Below are 26176 nucleotides of genomic sequence, written 5' to 3'. Positions count from 1 at the left end.
TTTTCTGGTGTGTCTCGTAAGAATTTTTATCCACATCTAAAAGCAAGAGCTATCACCCCATATAGCTGCCAGCGACAAGCACCAAAACACTAAGTGGTACCATAGCAGTCCAGTCATTTCAACTTGAGGAATGAATACATGAAAAGGTCAGAGGACCACAAACATTATTTAGGGGCAGATTCTCAGCATTGGTCCACTGCCTTTGTTCAATTCAGGTGCTACAAAGGGAATAGAAACCAGCCACAGAAATTCCCATGCTTTGATTCCCAGCAAGCATAGTTATTTCCGGTACCTCCTTCCCCACAATCCCCAGCAAAGAGGATTTAGGGTCAGGAAGGAGGAATGGTTGGTGCAGTTTTATTCACTTCACCCATAGCTGGTGTCTGGTCCCTTACATCATAATTAAATTCACATTCACATACTTTTGAGGGCCACAATTTAGATCCCCAAAGAGGCACACGTGACTCCTGGACCACAGGCTGCACACCATCAGACTGCAGAATCTCCATATTTGCTTCCCTTCCTGGTCAATTTAAATCTTCCGCTGTATTTGTCAAGTCCCAGCTCAGTATCCGTTAAAATGGAGATCTTAGAAATATATTGGGCACTTTGTGCCCAGGCATTGGAATTACACCTGACCTGGGGTCTTAGTTCATATATACTATTTCACAGAAAGTTAGTGTATCCCTATGTGGAACTAAAACCTGCGGAAGATATCTCACTCCAGTTAGCAATGTGGGGTGGGGCAGGAGAGAGAGAATGGAAGAATAGCAAAACCACAGACTTGCAAAAAATCTCAGACTTTAGAAGAGCAAGAAACCCTAAATTAAGTATTTTAGTCATTCCATATATATTATCCACTTCATACACCAGGGTGGGTTTATTTTGCTGTTCATATTAAAGGATAGTAATTACATCTTAATGATTGTACAGTAGGGCTTAAAGTAGATCCCATTTGTGCTTCAGTAGGAGACTACAGGATCTACTGCAGACCTCCTTTGCTAGAGTGAATGACAGTCACCTTAAACACACCTTAAAACCAGTGTAGACAAGCCTTAACCACACAGCTGAGGTTCTCATTTTCAAACATTTTAGTTATGAGTGAGAAACAGTCCTAGTCCCTACTCGTACTACTTTAAAGAAAGTCATTTTTTCCTCTGATTCCAATGCTTATTTTTAAGCTCCAGGCTTTCCATGGCCTTCCCCTTCATTGACGATTAAAGCCAAGATCCTCAAATGAGTTTAGGCACTTACTTCACATTGATTTCAGAGGGAGTCAGGCATTTAAACACATCATATTTCCAACTCCTGCCCTTCTTCCCCCCCCATACACCCAAATCCAGTTTTCACAATTATTTCAGAAGGCATTTGTCCTCAGTGAACACTAAGTCCATGGCAAGTCTGAAGCTTAAAAGATCACCCCTTATTATCTGAATTATCTATGGAGGATTCTGATCTCTTCCATCCACCGTTAAGAATGCATTGCATAGAGTGTAAATCTAGGAGACGTAATCAAGTGGAGCTAACTGAAGGGGAGTATGGGCTTCTTTTGCAATCTTTCTAGAAAGACAGCTAAATAGACATTCTTCAAATTAGTTGTCTGGAAGCTTGTATTCAACTAACCTTCGATCATTTAAACATATATTATACTCACTATCCAGCGTCACTCAAGTGAAGATTAAAATATTCTGAAGTTTATAAAACAAGACAAAAAGCCAGATTTGCAAAACACCAAATATATATTTACATCCACATGTAATAACATACTCAGCTAAAGTGAAATACATTATAAATTAAATGAGTAATGTGTCTACTGCTTGACAGCTTAAGGTTTCAACAATCTTAAAAAAAAATCAGACAAAATAGAATGAAATAAATAAAACAAAATCAACAACTTGTACCTCTATACATGCACTGTTCTCTCCAAAGAAACATAAAAACCAGTAGTATCCCAATAGTTAATACTGATGGGCAAAAGTATACTTTGAAGTACAGGGCTGTAACTCCATGAAATGGGCAAATCTTTAGGTACATTGTTCTCTAATCCATTCCCGAGAGATTTAGGAGGAGGCCAAAAAATAAAACTTGAAAAAGTGTACCAGCATGAAAAAAAGATTTTTAAAGACAGATTTGGCAATTCAGATTTCATTCTTAATGCAGCCCTGTGGAATTTTTAATCACATATCCCTTAAAACGTATAAAGACTGTTCCAGCATGCATTCTATAAGATTCATTGAAAGATCAGACAAAAAAATAGATTAGCCATCTTCCAAGTGAATTCGTCTTCAAAAAAATAAGCTATAAAAGTGCAAAACTAGGACAACAATCTAGATTATGTACATATGGCTCAGCTTATGAACAGGAAAAAAAGTAAATAGTGTACAATTTCCTGATACACAGCACTTCATTACATCGCCAGTTTACAGAGACATTAAAATTAGGTTCCATTTAAATTACAGGAACTAAGCCATACAACTAGAAAGTCTCAATTTGCATAATGAAAACAAGAATTTCTATGCTTGGCTATTTTACAATTGCTATATGAAGGGCAAAGAGCAAAATGAACAGTGCAAAAAAAATTATTCTTTTTACTAAAATATATGGAATTCAAAATTAGGTACAGAAGAATCAAGTCTCAATTACAGGCTTTATGTAGAGACAAAAAAAGTCAAAATATTCAACAGCTCAACTGGCAGATATCTGGTCATCCTCTAACAAGTTTAGTTGCCTGTGCATTAGAAAAAAACTCCTGCTGTCTTCATAAAAATACAGGGACCACAGTTCTCCCATAGCAGATTGTTCCTTAGTATACTTCCAACACTTCAGTTTGTAATTAAGATGCTAGGAGGGATTTCAAGAAGCTTCCGAGCACAGTCAAGCAGGCCAAACCATGATAAGCCACATCCCCTTAAGAAAACTTCGCAGTTCCATATGGTTTTTATTATAAGCCTGTTACATATTTATGTTATTTTTGAGTCTGAACAAAATGATGCAAAAATAAAGATATTATGTTTTTCCTAAATGAAAGTGTATTACATTTGGTAAAAACCTAAACACTTGAAGTATTCAAATATTTCCTGTTTGTCCTGCGAGTCCTCCGTACATTCTGCTACTAGAGTTTTTAACAGTTGGTGGAGATATTCATTTCAGAGACTATGAAATTAACATAAGGAGAGAATTCTGACTGTCCCAGGAACACTATGAAAGATCCTGAACAGGATGTGACAAGAACTGCTTCTCTCTTTTGCTTTTTAAGATAAGTTGCTGGAAACATCAATTCAACAGAAGCAGAGAGTTTGCTTCAACAAATTATGGTCCTAGTATGTGCAAGATTGAACAGCAAAGAGTTAGCACCTTAGCTAGGATGATCACAATACTTCTAAACTGAACAATTTAATGTCATAGTTCATTTGAAAAAGTTATTTAAAAACTAACAGTAATAGCAGAAAAAACGCAAAATGAGAAACTGCCACCTCTATGAAAAAGGAACAGTAGTTAAACCAACATGCTTAGATATTTACAGAGTTTACCTGAGGTGCAAGGATTATATACTATTTCAAAGAGGATCTCTTTTCAGCAGCACTCAAGTACATAAAAATATAATTCCTACCTAATATTTGGTCAATTAATTCTAAAGAAAAATATTATTCAAGACCAACATTGAGATATACATTCTCCACACCTTTATAACCCAACTGTTCAGACTACAATTTTTTATGACTATTTGGTACAAATGTTAACCGAACCAATATTATAAAACTGTAGTGTTTTATATACAGTACAATCACAGCTTAGTTCAGTAGCTTTCACCATTCATTTCTCTCAAGGGATGAACTGCAAGTAATAACTCCACAAAAATTGCATTTGCGTCCTCAGACCTAGAACAAACCAAAAATAGTTTTGTGCTATAAACTAATAAAATTCAAATAATGCAGCTAGAGAAAGATCTTTAAATATTAAAATTGAAATTTATATACACGTTCTTTAATAGGCATATTTAGACACAATGTTTTCACATGAAATGTGGCATCTATTTGGTAGATTAAAATTGGCAATTAAATCAGCTTTTCAAGACATTCAAACCATGAATAGAAATATAAGCAGGAAATAAAGTTAGACAGACAGATATCCGGGCGGGGGGGAGGAAGAGAAACTTGAGTGGGAGGTATTTAGCAAAAAATGGTCAAAAGAGACCCAAGAGACAGTGCTGTAGCAAAACAATCTAACGTGCAGTAGATATAAAAGCTTTGCTTTATGGACTAGAGGTGATAGTTCAGATCTCTAGAGCACGTAGAACAATATGTAAATTATTGTATAGGTCTGGACACTGCAGCATTCAAGCAGCATCTACCTGAACTGGAAGAAATTCCAGAAAGAGGAACAAAAACAGAGACTAGAGAGAATTAATATATAAAGCAAGAGTAAAAACTGGATACAGAACTGTTTATGTTCATCAACTGAGCATATAAACATGTCAAAAACAGTTCCCTCTCACTGTTGAGGATATGGTAAGAACTACCCTAGATTTTAGTGACTCGAGACAGGTGGATTATGTGACTTGACCAAGGTTACATAGAAATCCCAACTCCAGAGTTACAGCCGACTGCCTTGATTACAAAAGACTTCCCCCTACCCCTCTTGGGGAAACTAACTAACTAATAAGGTTATATAACTCCAAGCACATATAATACATGAGGTGTCAATGTCAAGGAGTTGAACATCAGGAAGTGTTTCCAGAGGAATGATACACAGGATGTCATGCAATCTCTACCCAGAAAAACAGTTAAAGCTTGACTCAAGCAGTGGAACTTTAGTTATTTCACACCATCTTGTGAATATTCAAAAATGCAGTGCAATGAACTGGCAGGGAAATTTGTCGGACATGATAGCTTAGATATCAAGTTTAGAGATCAAGTTTTCATAAGTGCATGAATCCTAGCTAATATCAGCTGCCTCCTCATTTGTAAGTTAATTCTCCATGTAGGTTTTTAAACTCACATTTTAACTTTGTGTACATCCTTCCCTTGAACACTTTAATAGACTGATATTGTAACCCTTTAAATCTAGTTTAATAGATTTAATTTAAATATTGTTAATGCTCCCATTTATTTTGGAAAACAAGTTCCTCCACATTTACTATCAAGGGTGAAGGTTCTAAACCAAGTCATTTGGACTTTTCAAAAATACAATCCTAAACACTGACCATGATACTTAGTTAATTTTTCATAGTAAAGGGGACTTTTGTATTCTTCTCACTGACCTAATTCACATAATTTTTTTCCATAACTCTTCTAATAATTTCACGTACCACTATATTTGATGCGAGATTTAACAAATATCAAAAGTAAAGTCATTTAATTAACAGGATTGTTTACCATTTCTTGAAGTAAATAATCAAGTTTTCTTGTCATTTGGTCGAAAACGTGCATTGCCAATAAAACTCTCATAACTTCGCTTTTGTAGCATGCTGTTAGATAAGTGTTGGTATGACACCGGCCTTTTTCCTGATAAAGTAAATTTTAAGAGGAATTAACAAGATTAGTTGGAAAACAAGGCTCATCATACAATTTACTCAATGCCCTTTTCATTTGCAAGTGAAGTGATTTTATAGTGCCTTTTCACCCAATGATTCAAAAGTGCTTTACACAAACTACTTATGTAGGTACGCTTTGCCACTGAAGTGCAGACTGCTATGGAGTAGAAGACAGCACTCAAACCAATGCACAGCACAACAATTTTAGAGGTACAATAAAGACATATTGCAGAAGAACAATCCTAAAAAAGTGGTATGGAATTTTAGGCATCTAAGAAAAAATAAAAACTTAATATTAAGGCCTTATATGAAACATCACTCCCATATACACATAAAGGTTCCATCACCCTTTCATTCTACTAAGCGTATGTAGTCACTACCCACTGGATAGGTGGGCAGCAAATCGATAGATATATCACGTCTAGACTAGACGTGATAATCGACCCCTAAGCATTCTCCCATCGACTCTTGTACTCCAGTGCCGCAGGGAGAGTCGACTCACCGCAGCAGAGACACCATAGTAAGTCGATCTAAGTATGTCGACTTCAGCTACGTTATTCACGTAACTGAAGTTGTGTAACTTAGTTAATTCCCCCTCCACTCCCATGTAGACCAGGGCTTAAAGTTTTCCTCTTACACAGATCAGCAACATGTAAGCACAATATAACACACAAGTTTTTTCAAAACAGCTATTATTTATTGAAAGACCAGTATACTAGTCTAAAAGTGAATATTTCCAATGAACTAGAATCTACATTGCCTTATGTCTATCACAACAACTTTTATTGGGCTTGCATTGTAAACTACTTTACAGACGTGTTCAATTTAATTTATTTTAAAACTGAACAAGTCATCTGTCTTAATGATGTGGTGCTAGGTACAGGATTTCTACCTCCTCTATATGCTTTATATGCATCATTTTCAAATAGAAGTTTTTGATAATTTACTATGCCATGGTAACAGGCTGCATTTCAAGTTTAAGTTTCTTTTCAACGTGATAGTAAGTGTACAGAAAGCTTTAGGGTTTTTGTTTTTTTTTAAATCTTTGTATGTATTTACATGGACAGACTTTGTAATGCCATTACCAAGGCAGTATTGTGCTTATTGATTTAATTACTAAAGGGATCACTTAAGATTTCTAAATACAGGTTTAAATCAATACTTGATCATATTAAATCTTATGCAATGTTTTTCACCTAAGCTAATAAAACTTAGAAAAAGGTCATGTCTGTTTCAAGAACCAATACTCCATTAGGATACAAAAGCTAAACTACTGTCTATATTCCATGAAAGCCTTAAATGCAGTGTGAAAAAACCAGTAAGGCTTTAATTAAATTTAAATGGCAAAACTAAATTAATTTCAACATAATCTACAAAATTGCTGGAATGTGTCTGAGCAATTGTCTTCAATTTTCAGTCTCGGCCAGATCAATCAGCCAACAGGTTACACTTGATAGAGTGTTGCCACTGCCATGACTAATTTGAGAGTAACACAAACTGAGCAGTTTCAGAATGTTTCTGTCTCTTCAGGGCAATGCAAACTGGCACAGTTTACGAGCAATAAACGTGGTTTAATCAAGTTTGCCAAATGGAACATATTCTCATGACAATTTGATCCAGCATTTAACGTGATATAACATGTTCATAGGACCTAAATAATGTTTCCACAAGACAAAACAGGCCATAAAAAGGGGTTTAACTTCATGTTTTAGAACATCAGGGAGAAATAAGGGTACCAGAACTTGCAGCTGTACGCCTGCAAACTATTTGCATATGCTATCTTATAAAACATATCCCTTAAGAGTTGCTAGTTGTTACTACTTTTAGGTACACCTGCATACTTTTAATGTGTAAGAAAGTTTCTCTGTAACTTATACCACAGAACAACATTAGACTTCTTTTCAATCTGCAACCTGTCCATTAAGTGTCTAATACTTATCACAATTTGGCTGTCTCCTCTTCCCAACCCCAACCCCCCTCCCCCCCCCAGCCCCAAAAACAAATCCATCTGAATTTACTCATGTATGGGGCACCATCAAGAGGATTATCTGAGAGTTGGAGGCTAATGGAACAAGTCAATGAGATGAGAGTTTGCAAGAGGTTTAATTATTTTTGAATGTCATCTCAAAAATGTATTGGCCTAGGAAGTCTACCTTTGGTTTCTATCTAGGTACTTCTAAGGCTTCTTCAATGTAGTATCTAATTGAGGCCTTTTGACCATTTATGGGGGAAAATGGTGGTTTAGATGACTAAGAAGTGGAAACTACAGAATTTATTTGATGAAGTTTACATTCTCAGCTGCAAGCTACAGACCTTACTGCCTCGAGGTGCAGAAAACTGCACATGTAGGACTGTTCCTACAGATATAGTAATTGCCACATGCTGCAATGTGTGTATTATGATGTCCACAAGCTCAGATTTCAGAAGCAGAATTTCCATCAGATGCCATAAAGTTTTAGCATAGGAAGAGGGCTAGGTTTGCAGATGTTTTTAAGAAGCATAAAGGAAGGAGAAAATCCAGGTGAACTCCAACATAGGCATTACAGGAATCTAGATAGAGTTTCTCATGCTTTGTTGCTTCTGTAAGTTGAACTCAATCACACAAAAGGGATTTGTTGCATTCCCAACCCCTGCAAATTCCCATCCCTTTATTTCAGGGACTCCCTGAAATTCCCTCATTTCCCTTTGTCTCTGGCTGTGTCTGTCTCACCTCCATAACTTCTCCTGCCAACCCATTGTACCCCATTCTGCCATGTGGCCTCCCTTCCCATCCTCTACTCCATGTCACTATTCTTATTATCTCCTCTCAGGCAGAAAAAGCCATTCAGGTTGTCAATATTTTAAACTGAGAGGATTGGCAGACCTGAGATAGATATATACAGGTGTGTGCGCACGCATACGCTACTAGATGCGAGCAAGGGGCTTGATGTGTTCCCCTCAATTTCCTCCTCCTGGATTTCACCAGAATCAGTAGGGTTCTATTCATTAATACCTAGAACATTTATTGAAATTTTGGATTATTGCATGTAGGCCTTGCGTTGCATGGCCAATGATGGCTTCAAGATCCACAGAAGGCCCTCATTTAGACTGAAGGACAGACCATCAGTTTCTTCTGAGCATGTAAACTGAACATTATTCACAATAAGCAGTTTAACCAAAAGATGAAAGGCCGAGACTGTTTCAGAGTTTATAAATGTGACTAGTGGATGGCTGTTTCTGTGTCTAGCCATCAACTGGTCAAAGAAGTTACAGGCTCTACCTCTGCTGCCAATGCGGTCTTGTGTTTTACTGAAAATACATAACGGTAGCAAAGTAACGTTTACAGACAGATAACGTCCACATCAAATTAAGGCTTAAATGCTTTCTAAAAGTAAACTCCCACATTAAAAAACTTCAGTACTCAGCTAAAGTTAAGATTTTATCAATAACTTCTGTGAAAAGCCAGGTTACTTAAGGTATTTCGATATATTTCTCTTTTCAAAAAGCCCATCCATCAGACTATTTCCCCCCTTTTACTCCCTTTCTTGTTATTTATATAAGAATGAAGACATACAGCCTCCCAACCCAGAGAACCCATACCCAACTCACTATTTCATGTGTCTCCAAAGCAAGTCACATACCCTAGCAGCCAACGTTAACATTCAAGGCCTGGGCTTGAATGCTTAAAAATTAGATTAACCTAGCTATGTTGCTCAGGGCTGTGAAAAAATGCCATGCCCTGAGCACCATAGTTAGATCGACTTAATGGAAGAATCCTTTTTCAACCTGGTTACTGCCTCTCAGAGATGTGGATTAGGTACATTGATGGAGAAACCCCTTCCATCAATGTAGTGTAGTGTAGAAATATCCAACACCTTAGCTGTGCTGCTGTAGCCTACACATGGCAGAAGACACTGCCCATGTGACTAGGAATCACAAATATAATTTCAAACACTCAGAAATGAATCAGATACTGCATTCCACCTCTCATCCATCAGATGAGAAATAAAGCTGTCACTCTTCCTCCCATATTCCCACTAGTGGAGACTAGGTTTACACATCTCTACCCAAAACCACCCACACCAACACCCACTATACCTTTCAACTTCCAAATGCAGGTTTAATATGTTGCCATCACTACATCTGCTATAACCTGAACTGGTTCAGCAATATTGGTTACACACCACAATATACTATAAATGTATTACCTTATTTCCACAGAGGACAAGTTGCTGACAAAGTTTAAAGAGTACTTCATATGCATGCTTCCATGGAGCTCAGTGGTTATGAGGCATAATTAAAGTTAAGAAATTCTTTCTATGTCTACAACATTTTGAGAGTTTTTGTAAAAAGCAATTGATATAGATAAGTTGCAAAGATACATCTTTCAAATCGTATGTCAGACTATAAATAGAAAGCCACTGAGTTCTACATAGTACAGCATTTCAACTTTGGTGGCTGTGTTAGACTGCAGTACAAGAGTACAAATAAAAATAGGTGAAGATAGAAATGGCAAGATCCCAAGTTCAAGTTTTTTTTCCCCATAAGTAAATTTAGTGTCTCAAGTCCATGTTGACCTCAGTGGGAGCTCTCATATGTTCAACATTTTGTAAAATTAGGTAGGTGCCTAAAAATGGATTCATGCATTTCACTTTAGGCTCCTGGTTTTGAAAATCTTGGTTAAGAGTGATATTTACCAAATGAAGTTACTACAATAAAATGTTAATACTATTGATTAGTGATGGGACTTTTCAATTTGAATATTAAACAGACACATTTAGTTAGACACATTTCTAATGAAGTGTTCAGCTTCTATTAAAAATTACGTATTAATGTAACCCACTGAAGTTTTTAGTTCAGATGTAGAATATATAGGGTTAAGGCAGACCTGAAGTAAGTTTTACAGGATTTAATATATTTTGGAGGTTGGACTTTTTTTTTTTTTAAATGCTCTTTGGAAGAAATTTGATAAACATTCCATGGGGTCCAAGGTTTCTTTGCATGAGATGCTAAATGTTTAACATTTAGCATTATAATCCTTTAATATACTCTAGAAACATTAACTGACCATCTGCAATGAAGGTTGGGAGTACTAACAGTAGTACATATTTGACATCAAAGAATAAGAATAGCTGTCATAGTAACACTTAAAAATTAACCTTTTAGAAAACTCAACTTCCTGCAACAGATGTTTGTTATTGTGTATATGAAGCAACAAGTTACACTGATTGAATTTGAAGTCTGAATACTTCCTGTGACCTTAAGTTTATCATAAGCCATTGAGTAAGATAATAAAATGCTGACAAACCATCATTTGCACCAGTAGATACTAGTGATGCAGAGACAGTTTTGTGCATTTAAATATCTGATTTGAATCATTTACCTTCAAGTTAGAGCAAAAATTTAAGTTTTACCAGAGTTATAGTTGAGTATAAACAGAGAAAATACAGTACCTTCTATTGGAGAGCTGGTTGCTTGGCCATTGCTAGGTCCAAAAGAACCATAAAGTGGTCCAGGGCTATATGGCTCATAGGTTTTCAGAATAGTTAGTACATTTCGAGAATCAACTTCATCTGAATTCAGAAGCCCTTGTTTGGTTGGCAAAACAGAGGATGCAGGTTTGGCATGTGAACATTCCTGAGGTAACAGATTTGCATATCTGTTTGCAACACGAGATCTGCTCATGTCATATCTTCTGTAATTAATCCTTGCAGAGTCAACGTGTTCAAGAGCTAACAGATTAGGTTTCACTCTTTTAGAAGATGGTTCACCAAATTCTAAGTTTATGTGACCCACAGATCTATTGCAGAGATATTCTCTTCCTCGATTACTGAGCCAGGCAGATTCATTAAGAGGAGAATCATAGGAGCAATTGATGCTGCTACTGACTACACCAGGTTGAGAAGCTGATATATTTAGAATTTTTGCTTTAGGTTCAGCTTTTTTTACTCTATCCATTACTGAAGAAATACTAGGATTTGAGTACATATCTTGCTGTGGTTGCCGACAGCTACTCGCCTGAGCGCCAATGCTTTGTGGTTTGTAAGACTTCAAGTTACTTGGCGCTGAACTGCTGGGATCTACAGTAGAAAAAACAGGGACTTTGCTCTGTAGAGGGGGACACTGTTTAGTCTTCTCTGTATGCAACTGTTTTGGTTGCATAGATAGGGAAGCCTTGCTTTTATTAGGGTTAAGAGACAGGGGAAGCACATCTTTACCAAGAAGAGCTGGTGGGCATCCAGTACGCCTGGCTTTAGCCAAAGCCTTGTTTCTGTAACCATTTTTGTTAACAGTGTCGGGATTGTATTTATGCATCAACCTCTGGTGTATCATAAGGACTTCTGGATAAAACGTTCTATAAGTACAAAATGGGCAGGTGCTGGTTGCTAACAAGCCTTTAGCAGTTGAGATCACTGAACATTCTTGCACTGTCCCAGTAGATAAATTTAACGGCTTTTCTTGAGAACCCATTATATGCTTGTGTTTGCATTTTTCGGCACTCTCTCTCATTTCTTCCACATTATTTATGTCCTTTAAGGCACCAATCAACTGGATATCATCTCCCTCCAATGTCACTAAAGCATCTCTCTCTTTTTTATCAATGGGATCATTTGCCTGAGATTCCATTGCTTTTCCCTCTGCTTTTAGCTTATCCAGGTAAGGAGCGTCTGAGTTCTCATTCATTTGATTTGAGCTATTACCAACTGCACTCTTCTTTAAGTCCCGAGTATCATTTTTCATGGTCAAGATGACTGGACCACCCAATATGCTCTGAAAGGAAGACAATATCTCTTTTTGTTGCTTTACAGGTGGGCAGCCCTTTGCATCTTTGGCACCATCAATAAACTTTTTCAAGTTTTTGGTTTCTTGAGCACCATCAGTGGCTTGCAGGAGGTCCATCCCCTGACTCTGTAACAAAACTTTGCTGTCACTTTTCACATCTGTTGTGATATCAGCCTGCTTCTCCTTGTGATGCCTCTCTAAATGATACCTCAATGATGTTTTCTGGGCTGCTGCATACTCACAAAATTCACATTTGTATGGTTTTTCACCTGAAACAGTTTCATCAGAGAAAAAGTTTGATGCATATTGATTTAAAATCTTCAACATAATTAAATGATTCAATGAGTTTTAGAATTCACAAGACTAAGAAAATATAGTGTTGTTCTTTTCTCCTCCCCCTGCTCAAAACACACACATTTCTTATGCAGGCTCCAAATTGATCCATGACCCCTAAGAACTATACCTAGTGGTTGTTTGTGGGCGGTTTGTTTGTCTTTTTGTTAACTACAGTGACATCTTCTGGTTAGGATGAGAGTTTTTCCTACATGTTCAGAAAGTGTACGGATGGCAGTTAGCAATCTGTTGAGCACAGATAAAGGAAATAAGCATAATTAAAGGGACCCCGTTTGATCAATTCCAGCCACATGTCAGCATGGCCAAAGACAACACGGGCTGGTCAGCAAATGGGAATAATATTAGCCAAATGTATAAACAGTCCTTTGAGAAAAAAATAGGGACATTTCCGTTCATTAAATACACTGACAGACAGTTTCTTTGGAGGAGGAGTATGTATGGGGTATGGAAAAGAAGCTTTACTGAAAACAGGGACAACAGTCTCTGACACAGCAGCAGTGGCACATACTTGGGAGTTGTATTCTGGATTTTTAAAAGCAGTGTGATAATTAGACAAGGGTGAAAGGCAGGATACAACATTACAAATCAAAGTGTAGCAGAGACATAAGAGTCTAGCGTGAGTCTAATTTACAGTAGATTTGAGTTTAGGAAATTAAAATAAATATGCATCGCTGTTTAAGGCTATGTTTCATTTACACTTCAGTTGCAACATTGGAGATTTTAGATCTTAGTTTTAATTTGTTCTTAACAGGAATCTAAAGTTCCCTCTGATCTCGCTTAAGCAGACCTTCTCCTGAAGAATTTAAAATCCTTTACCTGTATGAGTTCTGAGATGAATATTGAGGTAATAATTTGAGCGGAAATATTTTCCACAATAGCTGCATTCTCTTGAGGCCCCAAGGTTTTTAACTTTTGCTCTTTCCAAGCCATCTTCATTTTTATCTTTGTAAGGAAAAAAAACATGCAAACCCACATTATGAGGAGTAAATGTAAATTTGGGCTCCATTTGTTTCAACCTCAAAAGCACAAGTGTCTGCTAGAAATCACCTCCCCCCCCCATTTAATTAGGGGGAGGCTAGCTCCCAATATAGATCGGCAAAAACCCCTCTGATCTATTTTACTGCACACTCCTGCTATCTGACTGTCAAGAGAGTTTTAAGAGACTTCCAGTTGTGCGTCAGATAGTATTGTGGTTTGTGACTGATGAAGGATCCATTGGGATTTAAACAAAATCCAAAACTAGGCCCTAAGAGTTGAACAAATACATTTCATTAACTTTAATCATGTATGCCTCTCTCCATTGTGTATACCATATCTTATAAATCCTTTATGGCCCACAAACAGACCAAATGTTTTCTTTAAGACAGGAATTTAAACTAGACAAGATAAGATACAGGCTTATAGTACACTACCACAGAAATTAGTTTGCACTAATCAATGGAATATCATGGCTGGTGGAGACCATTTTAGTATCAACAGGTCTTGGTAAAATGGTCTTCATTTTTTGTCCCTAGGAATTATTAATACTTAAGTTGAGATCTGGCAAACATACAGGGGAAAGGAAGTGACATGACTAGTGTTTCACAGAATTTAACATTTTTTTCAAGTTCGCAGTTAGAGAAACTTTGTCTCTTTCTGTAAGTGTAAGCACCAATAGTTACCACTAGAGGGTAGCAAGTGCAGCATAATGTCTAACAAGGAAGAGGAGAAAGTTTTATTCATGAATACTATAAAAGTCAGTCAACTTTTTTTTTTTTAAATCAGGCTGCATTAAGTACACCTTTGAGAACACCAACTGTCACCACTCAGATCAAAATGGACTAGAAAGGATTTTGTTTTTAGTAAATTCATCCTTTTACTTGGTTAATCACTTAGTTTGTCAAATACCAAAGTGGCTTCAAATGGCTCAAACTTGTGCTGAAAGTATTTTATTTTTCTTTTTTAAATTTATATTTATATATAGTAGAAAATTTTGTGATAGTTTTAAAACACACCCATTCAAACTGATATATGCATTGGAACTATGACTCAACATCTCATGATAACTGTTTTAATGCAGGAAGATAACAGCAACTGAGAAGGAGCAACAAGAAGTACATTTAGCATTTCTTAATTGAATCAGTAACACAGCAGCCAAACTAAGGGTTGTACATTGCTAAAATTGGAAAAAATGCAATAGTGTGTGCCAGGACATTCTGTACACTGTGTCTTGAGGTTATGCAAGTATCCTTTCTTTAAATGCAGACACAAAGTATGTCACATGTAAGATGAAGATGCAAGACCACAGTTAGAAATTCTAACCAGTTAAAATACCATCTTTGCTTTTTTTTTTTTTACCCTAATCCCCAAAAGAGTACAATAAATGTTAACTCTAGAGGAATTGTTAAAGTTTTAATGTTCCATATATTCCCGTCCTACACAGGATTAGAACTTTGAATCTCAGCAGTAACAAACAGTTTGATCCTGACTACTCTGGCCAAGGAAACTGTGTTAGCACTTTTCTTCCAAGTAGTGTATTTAAGCATACCGGTCTCTTAGTCAATTCACATGCCAGTAACTTGCCTACCTTTCCTCTTTCTGGTAATTTAAGGATGTTGGTCCATAACATTGAATTTTGCTAACGTCACATCATTCAAGGGAATATGCTACATACAAGAGCAGTGACCAAATTGTTTAGAGTTAATTCTTCAGTTTTTAAAGTTCTAATATCTGCAGATACTAAACATTAGACTGTTCTGCCTGCCTCCACAAAAGCAGAAAATGAAGAATAACTTTCATTTTACAATATGGCAAGACCATATGGGGAAGAAAAACTGGAAATATCAGTCCATAAGCTAAAATTACTACTTAACTGCATCACAGAGACTGGGTGAGAAATCTCATGGCTAGAATATGGGTTGCTCAGGAAGGATGGGTGGGGGGAAAAAAGGAGGTGTTGCATTAGACCTCAGAAATACACATTTGTTTGGAGGTCTAGAAGGAGATTAGAGGCAGACCATTTGAAAGTCTGAGGAAGAGAAGAGAAGAGAACAAAACAAAAACAGAAAGAGGGGCTGTGTCATGGTCAGAGTCTAGTATAGACCACCAAATGAGGAGGAGGGGTTATGTGAGACATTTCTAGATCAATCAATAGAAATATCCAAAAAACACTAGATCTGATAGTAAGGGGGGACTGATTGCCCAGTCATCTGTTGGAAAAGTAATATGTCAAAATACAAAATGCCCAGTACATTCTTGAACAACTTTTTGTTTCTAAAGGTGGAAGTAGTAATTAAGTAGACTTCATTCTGACTAACAAGGAAGAATTGGTTGTAAAGCTGAAAGTGGAAGGCAATTTGAGTGAAAGTGATCGTGAAATTATTGATTCTAAGGAAAGGAAGGAGTGAGAACACCAAAATAAGGACAACAGACTTAAAAACAAAACTAACAAGCCCAGAGAACTGGTAGTTAAGGTCCCATGGGAAGAAAATCTAAGGGGAAAAGAAGTTCAGGAGAAACTGCCAGCTCTCAAAGAGACAGACACACAAAAGCAAACTACTCCCACATGGAGGAAAGAGGCCAGTAGGACTCATTAGGAACTTTAACAACCTGGAGGAAAAAAACCCAAAAGGAAACCTACAGAAAGTGGAAACACGGACACATTGTTAAGTATATGTACAAAAGAATAGTACAAGCACGTAGGGACAAAATCAGAAAGATTAAGGCACAACGTAAGTTACACCTAGCAAGGGACACAACAAGCAGTAAGAAATGACACACACACACATACTTAACAAGAGAAGGATGAAGGAAAGTGTAGGTCCTATACTTAGCAGGGAAGAAGAGTGAACAACAGATGGCTGAGGTGTTCCTATTTTGCTTCAGGCTTCACTAAAAGGGTAAATTGTGATCAGACACTTAACACAATTAACATTAACAACAAGGGGGAAGGAACACAAGCTAAAATAGGAAAACAGGTTAAAGAACACTTTAGTTAGGTGCACTCAAGTTGGCAGGGCCTGACTGAATGCACCCTAGAGTACGTCAGGAACTACCTGAAGGAATATTGGAACCATAAGCGATTATCTTTCAGAACTCATGGAGCACAGGTGACGTCCCATAAGACTGAAGAAGGGTAAACATAATACCTATCTTTAAAATGGGTAACAAAGAACTTGGGAATTGTAGACCAGTCAAGCTATCTTCAATATGTGAAAAGATCCTGGAACAAATTATTAAACAATCAATTTGTAATTACCTAAGGGATAACAGAGTTATAAGGAATGGCCAATATGGATTTGTCAACAACAAATCATGCCAAACCATGGCATTTCCTTCTTTGATAGGGTTACTGGCCTGGTAGATTAGGGAAGTTGTAGATGGGATATATCTTGAGTTTAGTAAGGCTTTTGGCAGTCCAATGTGATATTCTCATAAACAAACAAGAGAAATGTGGTCTAGTTGAAGTTACTATAAGGTGGGTGAAAGGCCATACTCAAAGAGTAGTTGTCAGTGGTTCGCTATCAAACAGTGGAATTGTATTGAGTAGGGTCCTACAGGGGTCTGTCCTGGGCCCAGCACTATTCAATATTTTCATTAAATGACATGGATAAAGGAGTGGAGCATATGCTTAATAAATTTAAGAATGGCACCAGGTGAGAGAGGTTGCAAGCACTTTGGGGGACTGGATTAGAATTCAGAACAGCTTTGACAAATTGGAGAAGTGGTCTGAAATCAACAAGATGAAATTCAGCAAAGACAAGTGCAGGGTTTAATAGGTTTAACCGGCTAGTAGTAGCAGTAGTACTGCTGAAAAGAATTTGGGGGGTTACATAGCATCACATATTGACTGAGCCAACTATGTGATGTAGTTGCAAAAAAGGCTAATATTCTGGGGCGTAAAAACAGAAGTGTTGTAAATCAGACACAGGAGGTAATTGTCCCTCTCAACTCAGTAGAGGTGAGGCCTCAGCTGGAATATTGTGTCCAGTTCTTGGCATCACACTTTAAGTTGTGAAAAAAATGGAGAGATAATCCAGATGAGAACAAAAATTAGAAGTTTAGAAAACCTGACCTATGATTAACCGTTAAAGTGGGTAGGTTTAGTCTTGAGACAAGACGACGGGGCAGGGGCGGGCTTGATAATTGTTTTCAAATATGTTAATGGCCGTTATAAACAGGATACGATCAACTGTTCTCTATGTCCACTGAAGGCAGAACAAGTAATTGGTTTAATCTGTAAAACAAGCTGATTTAGGTTTGATATTGAAAAAGACATTCTAACTATAGTGATAGATAAACACTGAAAAGTTACAAAGGGAGGTTGTGGAATCCCCATTATTGCATGTTCTTAAAAACTGGACAGACAAACACCTTTCAGGGATTGTCTAGATGACCTCCTGAGGTCCCTTCTAGCCCTACATTTCTATGATTATTTTTCAAAAGAAAGTCACTATATTTGGACTATAGTTGCTAAGCAGTTTCTCAAGAAGAATTCGCTTCCTAGATAGGTTTCAGAGTAGCAGCTGTGTTAGTCTGTATCTACAAAAAGAACAGGAGTACTTGTGGCACCTTAGAAACTGACAAGTTTATTAGAGCATAAGCTTTCGTGGGCTACAGCCCACTTCATCAGATGCACAGAATGCAACATATAGTAAGAAGATATATATACACACACACACACACAGAGAAGGTGGAAGTTGCCATACAAACTGTAAGAGGCTAATTAAATATTAGCCTCTTTCGTACAGTTTGTATGGCAACTTCCACCTTCTGTGTATATGTAGATACACACACACCTTCTTACTATATGTTCCATTCTATGCATCCGATGAAGTGGGTTGTAGCCCACGAAAGCTTATGCTCCAATAAATTTGTTAGTCTAAGGTGCCACAAGTTAGTACTCCTGTTCTTCCTAGATAGTGCAAAAAAAAAAAAAGAAAGTACTAACTTAAGATTGTACATTACACTGCATTTCATTTTAAGCCTGCAGTGACAACTAATTCTTTTTCCAGTGGCAATCAACTATTTAAAAGTCTATTTTTTAAAAAAAAGAAAAGGAGTACTTGTGGCACCTTAGAGACTTACCAATTTGAGCATGACCTTTCATGAGCTACAGCTTCATCACCGATGAAGTGAGCTGTAGCTCACGAAAGCTCATGCTCAAATAAATTGGTTAGTCTCTAAGGTGCCACAAGTACTCCTTTTCTTTTTGCGAATACAGACTAACACGGCTGTTACTCTGAAACCTTTTTTTTTTTTTAATTTTTTTTAAACCAGTTATTTTAGTAAATTTTTTCCCTAACCATTACCTGCACTTGCTATCCAGTTTGGTAAATTAATTTACCATCATAATTTCCTAAACCCAAAGCATAAACAGAAGGACATTAAATATTTTATATATGTTAATGAGATCTCAAAATGGAGATACCACCCCCTGGCATTTTATATCATCGTCTGGTCATTGTTTATGATGGACAAATTAGGCAGATAATTTAACATTTCCTTGCTTAGTACAAAAAAAACAAAACAAAGATATCTATGCTATTTTAATCTAAAATGTTCATATATACTTCTTACCTAAATGAAGGGCGTCTGGTAGTCCATCTTCAGATCCATCTTCAGAGCCTCCCTCTGTTCGATCTACTACTCCATTTTCATGTAGGGTTACAATTAAGTCTGCACAGTATGTTCTAGAAGTGGCTGAAGTCTCTGTATCAGTCCTCCTATCTCTCTTATGTACTCTTGAATGAAGAACTAGCTGGTGGTATGTTCTAAAGGCTTTGCCACACTCTGAGCAGTGTGTTGGTTTCTCCTTGTTTTGTGACAATTTAGGATCCATCTCCATAGAAGGCACTTCAACATTGGGATGTTTCAGTTTGTCTTGGGACAGGGTACCATTTCCTGGACAACTGCTACTTTTATTTACTTTTGACCTCCCAGTACTTTCAGTCTGACTAACCTGGCTACCTTTATTTGTATTCCAAATTTCACCAAGTTCTTCTTTATCAGATGATGAATCATCATTGTCTGTACTTCCTTCTTGCCCTGGTTCTTTAATCTGTCCATGGCCAACAGCAACTTTACCTTTGGTAGCGAGCTGCCATGCTTGATATGTATTGAATGGATCCAGTTCAGCTATCCATTTCACAGGTTTTACTGATCTACTCTTTTCTGAAGTCACATTTGGTCTTAAGTTCAAAAATTGCAGAAATTCTTCTCTCTGAGCCAGTCCTCCTTTATTGGCTCCATCAGTGACTTGTGGGCTCTCACCATTGGATGCCGACTCTTTGGTGTGCACTTTACTGTGCTCAATTAAGTTTTCTTTATTGAGAAATAGGAAACCACAAACCATGCAGATTTTGTAAGGTGATGTTACACTTTCAGTTACATGCTCCTGTACCACCTCATTTATTGTTACTGGGCTTTCAGAACCTTGTTGAAGCTTATTTCTTGAACCAGGTTTACCAGTATGTGTTCTCATGTGATTTTTGAGGAACCAAGGCTCTTTAAATCTTCTTCCACATACATTACACCAATATGTGAAAGAGTCCTTATGCTTTTTCATGTGAGTCTCAACATCAAAAGCTTCATCAAACGTTTGCCCACAAACTTCACAGCTAAATTCTTCATTGTCCTTCTCATTGTTGTTTGGTGATGGCAAGTCTGTTCTAACTTGACATTTATCGAGAGGACTAATATACTCTGCTTCGACACGCAGAACTGCTGGTTCACAAAGCGTTGGTCTATGTTGAGTTAAGACATGCTTACCAAGTTCTTCAGGGTGTTTAAAAGTCTGATCACAAAACATGCAATCCAAAGGCATACACCCTTCTGCTTGCATCAAGAACTTTTCTTGCACGTTTTTGTAAGAAATTGTGTTGGTCCCTTTTATCAGCATTGAGGCATCATTGTTCTCCATCTGCACACCAACAGTACTGGCTATCCCATCCGGTCCATCCATATATACTAAAAGGGGTTGAGTTGGCATATTTCCGGGGTTTCGTTCCCTATCATGTATTAACGTGATGTCTCAGTTCTTCCTGGGACGTTCTCCGGTCACAGTAAGGACACTTGTAAGCTTCTCTTCACATATGCATGCAGATATGCTAGGCTAGAAGACTACTGCATGGAAGTCTTGCTACACGTCAAAGGAGATTGATTTTTATCTGTATTCATACACCATTAAAAGTATACCCATTGGTTTGGTTTCCTTGAGCTACTTTTTCAGCTGTTTAAGTTCACTTAACTTTAAAGAGAATCTGTAGAAGTCATCAGTTGTACTTACTTCTCCCTTCGTAATATTTCAAATACTTCTATTGTGCAGGACAGAGTCAAGAGGCTCAGTAGAACAGAGAACTCTGGCACCTATAGAAACAGAACCACAACTAGCTTTTAAAATTAAAAAAATAAAAAATGAAACAAGACTTTTTAAAGAGACAAACATCATATCTCAAATACACAGATAAGTTTTATATTGAAGAAGTCTTTAGCACTCATTCAAAATACAAGCTATGTTTCCAATATGCCATAAAGAAGGGTTAGGGAAATACCTGATTACATCTCTTCCCTGACCTACTGGGAATAAGCAGCATAATCTTGAACACCAACTCATTTTTTTCTGCTAATCTCTATACTAATTTGTTATATAAAAAGTGTTTTACCCAGCTACATTAAAAACTCACAATGTCTCATATTTCAGATTACAAGTCTGCTGAATCCATATTTCAATGAATATATTAATGCATTTTTAAGTGATGCAACAAGCTGAAGTAGTTACACATTAGTGCTGTGAAAACTGCCTTTGACAGAGACAGACACACTTCGGATTTTATCCTTATGGCCTATGAAAAGGAAGGAGGAGAATTCTAAACTTTTCCAAACTTAAATCAGCTTGAAGTTATTTTCACATTACTGGCAGATAGTATAAATTCCTGTACTAACAATAGCCTCACTAATACCACTATTTAAAAGTCTGTCACTCTGTTGCAAAAATCTTAAAGAATTAGATTGTACACAAAAATGAACTAGGTATTGTGTTTAAGTGCATAAACTGCAGACACTTCATTTTGAATCCCATTTTACATATCTATTTTAGATTATACACACACAATAAACCCCCAACAACGTCTAAATGTAAACGCAAATGCTTCCAATTTAGAATTGCTTAAAATAATTTGTATGTTTTTAATCTCATTTACCATTTAAATAGTATTTAAAATTTTTGATGTAACCAGTTATACTTACTGTAAGTTTGTAAACATAATTACATACCAAATTAAATCTATTCACTGCAATAAGTCACCTTCTTTGAACAGTCAAAATAAAAATGATATAGCGGAGTCCAAAGCACTCTTTTTTTTTTTTAAAAAAAAGGAACACACACCACCTACTTATTTTGAATGCACTGCTTTCTTCAGATGTGCGGAGTTCTGGAATTATTTTGTTTGCCTTAAACCATGAAGTTTCACAAGTTACCACTATTTATCAAGAATTTCCCACAAGAGATTCAGAAGTTACAACTTGAATTACTATGCTTCAAAGCAGACAGTTTGTGCATGGCACATTATTATGCCCCACATAATGTCAGTTCTCATAACGGTATCCTGAAAATAGTTTTTTTGAGTTTACACTTCCAGGAGTTTATCTGGATGAGGAGAAGTGGTCAAATTTAGGTTGGACTTAACTAATGCACTACCTAAATCCAACCTAAACTTGCACTGGATTTAATCATTTTTTCCCCGAATGTACTTGACGCCTTCAGTGTTCTAGCACATGCTGTTTGTAACATGCTTTACTGTGCCATCATTCATCTGAAAAACTCAAAGAACACTTTCATAAACAATGAGCCTTAACATACTCCTGTAAATTAAATATTTTATGCTTTTTATCGCTTGTGAAATTGAGGTAAGAAAGATTAAGCTATTTGCCTAAGATGGCTCCAGAGCCTCAAATAGAATTCAGAGGTCCCAATTCTCAGTCCATCACTGCCACGAGGCAACTCTTCCTGTCTAAATACAGTTTTGGAATTCTTGTAATAACTAAGCAGGTTGAACCTATGACATGGTAAACTTAAATTTTAATTCTCTTTCTTTTCTGAGAGTGAACTTCAGTCATAAAGACTTCATTTATTAATTTTGACTCCAGTTAAAAGTCAGGTCCACTAACAATAGTAACATAGGGCCGGCTTTGTTTTTAGAAAGTTTTGGTGCTATGCACAAAATTTCTCCATGGAGATAAAATATTGAAATATATTACAAACAAGTGAACTCACCAGTAACTTTTTATTTCATATTTCCACTTGTTGCTTTGTTCAGTGTCTTCAGTAATTTTTTAAGCTGTATTTATATACTAGTGATGGATCCACAGCTTTGCCATTCAAGTTTATCGTTTTATGGTAAGTATGAGGAAGGGTGAGTGAATGCATATGTTGTGATGGGAGAAGTGTGGATTTGCGTGGATCTCAAATGAGTAGGGTCTGCTGCAGTGAGGGGCTGTGTGTGTTTGGGGTAACTGTGTGCATTGGTTGTGTAGATCTATGGGGGTGGCGAATGAGGGGTATGTGCTGTTGTGAGGGGCAATTTTGTTTGCTGCTTGTGGTGTTGTGCAGGTGGTTGTGTTGATCTGCATGTAGGGGATTTGCGCAGGTGGCAACTGAGTGCACGGGTGTGGCAGTTGGGCAAAGTAATTCACCATTTGTGCTGTATCCTTCATACAACCAATGGGACTGTTGCATGCAAATTAGCCGTAGAATAAAGGCCTTTGGTGGGCCTTTTAACTGATATCACAGTGGTCTAAGACTCTTTGCATGGTACAGTTACTTGGTACAGACCTTACACTTGTGTGGCGTACAGTTGCAGTAATTCATAAAATAAAATGGTCAAGAACTTGAAAATTGGGTGGTAACAGACCATGAAATTCAGTGATGATTCAACCTGGTGATATTCTGAACACACACAAAAAAACCTCTCAGCTATGCTTATAGCTGCTGCCATCACTTCACACAGACTCGGTCATTTTAGGCTTTGGATTGACACACACAGCAACATCCCTGGACTGTTATTAGAAACAGGACAGGACGGTATTCTGTGGCAGAGCTCAGATGTGATCTTTGTTGTATAATGGAAGCTGCCTAAATGAAGGTATGTTGTTTGTAAGACAGATGAATAGGCAGCTTGAAAATCTGAGCAGCTAGTAGCACAATATCAGCAAGCCACTTAGGTAAGAGGGCTATCATCAGGTGTGGATTTTTTATTTATTTATTTTTTAAAATATGTTTAACCCTAATTCTTTAGTGAATATTCAGGCAAGGTATAGAAACTGGCCCATTTTAGAAACAGTTGCCATTCATTAATACTGTGTACATATTAAGTTCCTCTGAAGTGTATGAGAGAATCATTCTAAACAGCAACTGCCACATACTGACATATGTTCTAGGTCAAGCGGTCAGTGCCAGAGACGGGTTAAGAACCTACTTCATTTAGACAGTCTCAATTTGTTCTGTAGCAATGAAATTCTAGAAGCACTCAGTTACAGGGAAAGCATCTTTTCCATGTAGTTTCATCTACATGTCATTTTAGCAAATATTCAGAAGACAAGGATGTTCCTTCCATCTTTCCTTTGATCCTTCTTGCAGTGTACTACATAACTGAGAAATACCAACATGAAACTAGTAGCAGACCAAAACCTGCTTTCACCAACTGCGAAAAATACTTTCTTGTAGAAAGTGAAGGCCTCCATACCAAATTCCAGGGCCAAGTTTAGTCCCAACTTCCATCCAACAAGATAACCAAAAACTCCTTGCAGATTGGAACCATTTAGAGACAATGAATTCTCTGGATGTGTTGGGAAATAGTGGACTGAATTTTTGAAGTTTCACAAACACAAGTTTAATAATTCACTCTTCGGAATCCAAGCTCCAAGCAAAAGCTGGAATATCTATATCACTTTAAGCGCTGAAGCACAAGCCCAAGTCTATAGGCTCAGACTCACTGCCATGGCACCTGGCTCCTTTGAAGATTTAAGATGTGATTTTCAAAGTACTTTACACATTTAGGCCAGATTTTTAGAAGTTCTTAGCACCTAGTCGCTTCCATTTTTCTTAATGGGCGCTTCCATGTGAGCACTTCTGAAAATCTGGCCATTACTAACCCTCAACACATCATTCTGAGGAAATATAGCATGCCTTACTATTTCAGTGTCTGAAATATTTCTCTGCCACCAGGGCAATTATTGCTGTCAAAAGAGATGTGGTTCAATATGACAAGAGCTACTTTTAGAAAAGAGCCTCTCACCTGTAATTTTTAGATCATGAAATCTAGTCACAGATAACATTTTTGGTAAAAAAACAAGATGTGGACTCTGGTAGTTTGAATCTAATTCAATCTACCTGGAAAAGATAAGTGAACCGTAAATGTTAAAAAAATAAATAAATAGAGTAAAAAGTTGAAAGGTGAGCTTTAAAACAAGACTGAGTTTTCCGGCTGATACATTTCAGACTTCCTTCATCAGTCAGAAAGATCTTAAAAGTAGGGCATGCCTTTTATGTTTGGAAACCAAGTATTAAATCAATACTAGACAAGGGTTTAATTCAGATAAATAGCAGCACCAATTTCCTACTGCAATGAAGGAAATCCTTTCCCAAAGGAATCAAAATATTAAAAATTATTCAATTATTAAATAAAAATGTACTTTTAAAATCAGAATTAAAGCATTGTTTTACTCTATCTAGAACTGACACACAACTCATGGTCCATGGACACATTCAGAATATTGTCCATCTAATTTAGTTATACAATTACTACTTTTTACTCTTGTGAGCACTGCAGAGACAGACTAAATTGGGATCCATTTTGGTTCAATCAACAAAATTATATGAACTCCAAATGCAAGGCCAATCCTGCAGCTACAACTGGGCAATTCCACTGGAAACAACATTAACCCAAGGTAGAATCTGGTTGGCAATAGTATTAATACTTGTGATGATAGATCAGACAGAAAACAAAGAATACAGTTTGACTTTCAGATCGTAGATTGAGTTTAATAGAACTGGCAGTTATGAAAACACTTTTACTTCTAAACTGAACTAAGTAAATTAGGAAGTCAGTGAGGGACAAACATGGAATCTGTTTACAAGTACTTACTTTCAGAATAAGACTACATTGATACAACAGAACATTGATCACAAAGGGCCAATAGCACAACCTGCCATTCCTCAGGAGGAAACCCCAAATGGCTGACTCCACCAGCAGAAGCACCAAGGAAGAGTTGACTACAAGTTAGCTCACAAGTGGTTAAAATCCTACCCTGGCCCAGGCAGTTTGTAGTTTTCACCTGTGTCCACTGGGCATGGTAAACGGTTGTCTGCTGTAACCTGCTAACACAGGTGAAAACTACAAACTGCCTTGGCCAGGGTAGGATTTTTAACCACTTTTGAGCTAATGTGTGATTTAAAAAAAAAAAAAAAAAAGTTTTTTCCCCTAGTGAAGATAAGGTCTTAGAGTCAAGGACCAAAAATGATGTTTCCCTGCACTGCAGCTCTTCAGAATC

At 37.1% G+C, this 26176-nt stretch overlaps 1 protein-coding gene across 12 annotated transcripts in view; it reads right to left on the bottom strand.

Annotated features, from left to right (window-relative positions):
- Positions 1–26176, bottom strand: part of ZNF217 (zinc finger protein 217) — a 105819-nt gene that overhangs the window by 67278 nt on the left and 12365 nt on the right. For 5 of the 12 annotated variants that reach the window (XM_073309360.1, XM_073309359.1, XM_073309362.1 and 2 more), the window contains 5 exons: positions 19208–20995; positions 13466–13591; positions 10966–12564; positions 5376–5504; positions 1721–3878 (listed from right to left, as the gene is read on the bottom strand). In XM_073309360.1, coding sequence (XP_073165461.1) covers positions 5395–5504; positions 10966–12564; positions 13466–13591; positions 19208–20618 — 3246 coding nt within the window. In that variant the 5' untranslated portion in view covers positions 20619–20995 and the 3' untranslated portion in view covers positions 1721–3878; positions 5376–5394. Of the gene's footprint in view, positions 1–1720; positions 3879–5375; positions 5505–10965; positions 12565–13465; positions 13592–19207; positions 20996–22901; positions 25005–26176 lie in introns of those variants that run through there. The other 7 variants (XR_012154676.1, XR_012154678.1, XR_012154674.1 and 4 more) reach the window with 3 other exon arrangements.

The sequence above is a fragment of the Lepidochelys kempii genome, chromosome 13 (assembly GCF_965140265.1).
Source record: "Lepidochelys kempii isolate rLepKem1 chromosome 13, rLepKem1.hap2, whole genome shotgun sequence".
Taxonomy (NCBI): Eukaryota; Metazoa; Chordata; order Testudines; family Cheloniidae; genus Lepidochelys; species Lepidochelys kempii.
The sequence above is the reverse complement of the archived record's forward strand: the minus strand, read 5'-3'. Positions and strand labels throughout refer to the sequence as shown.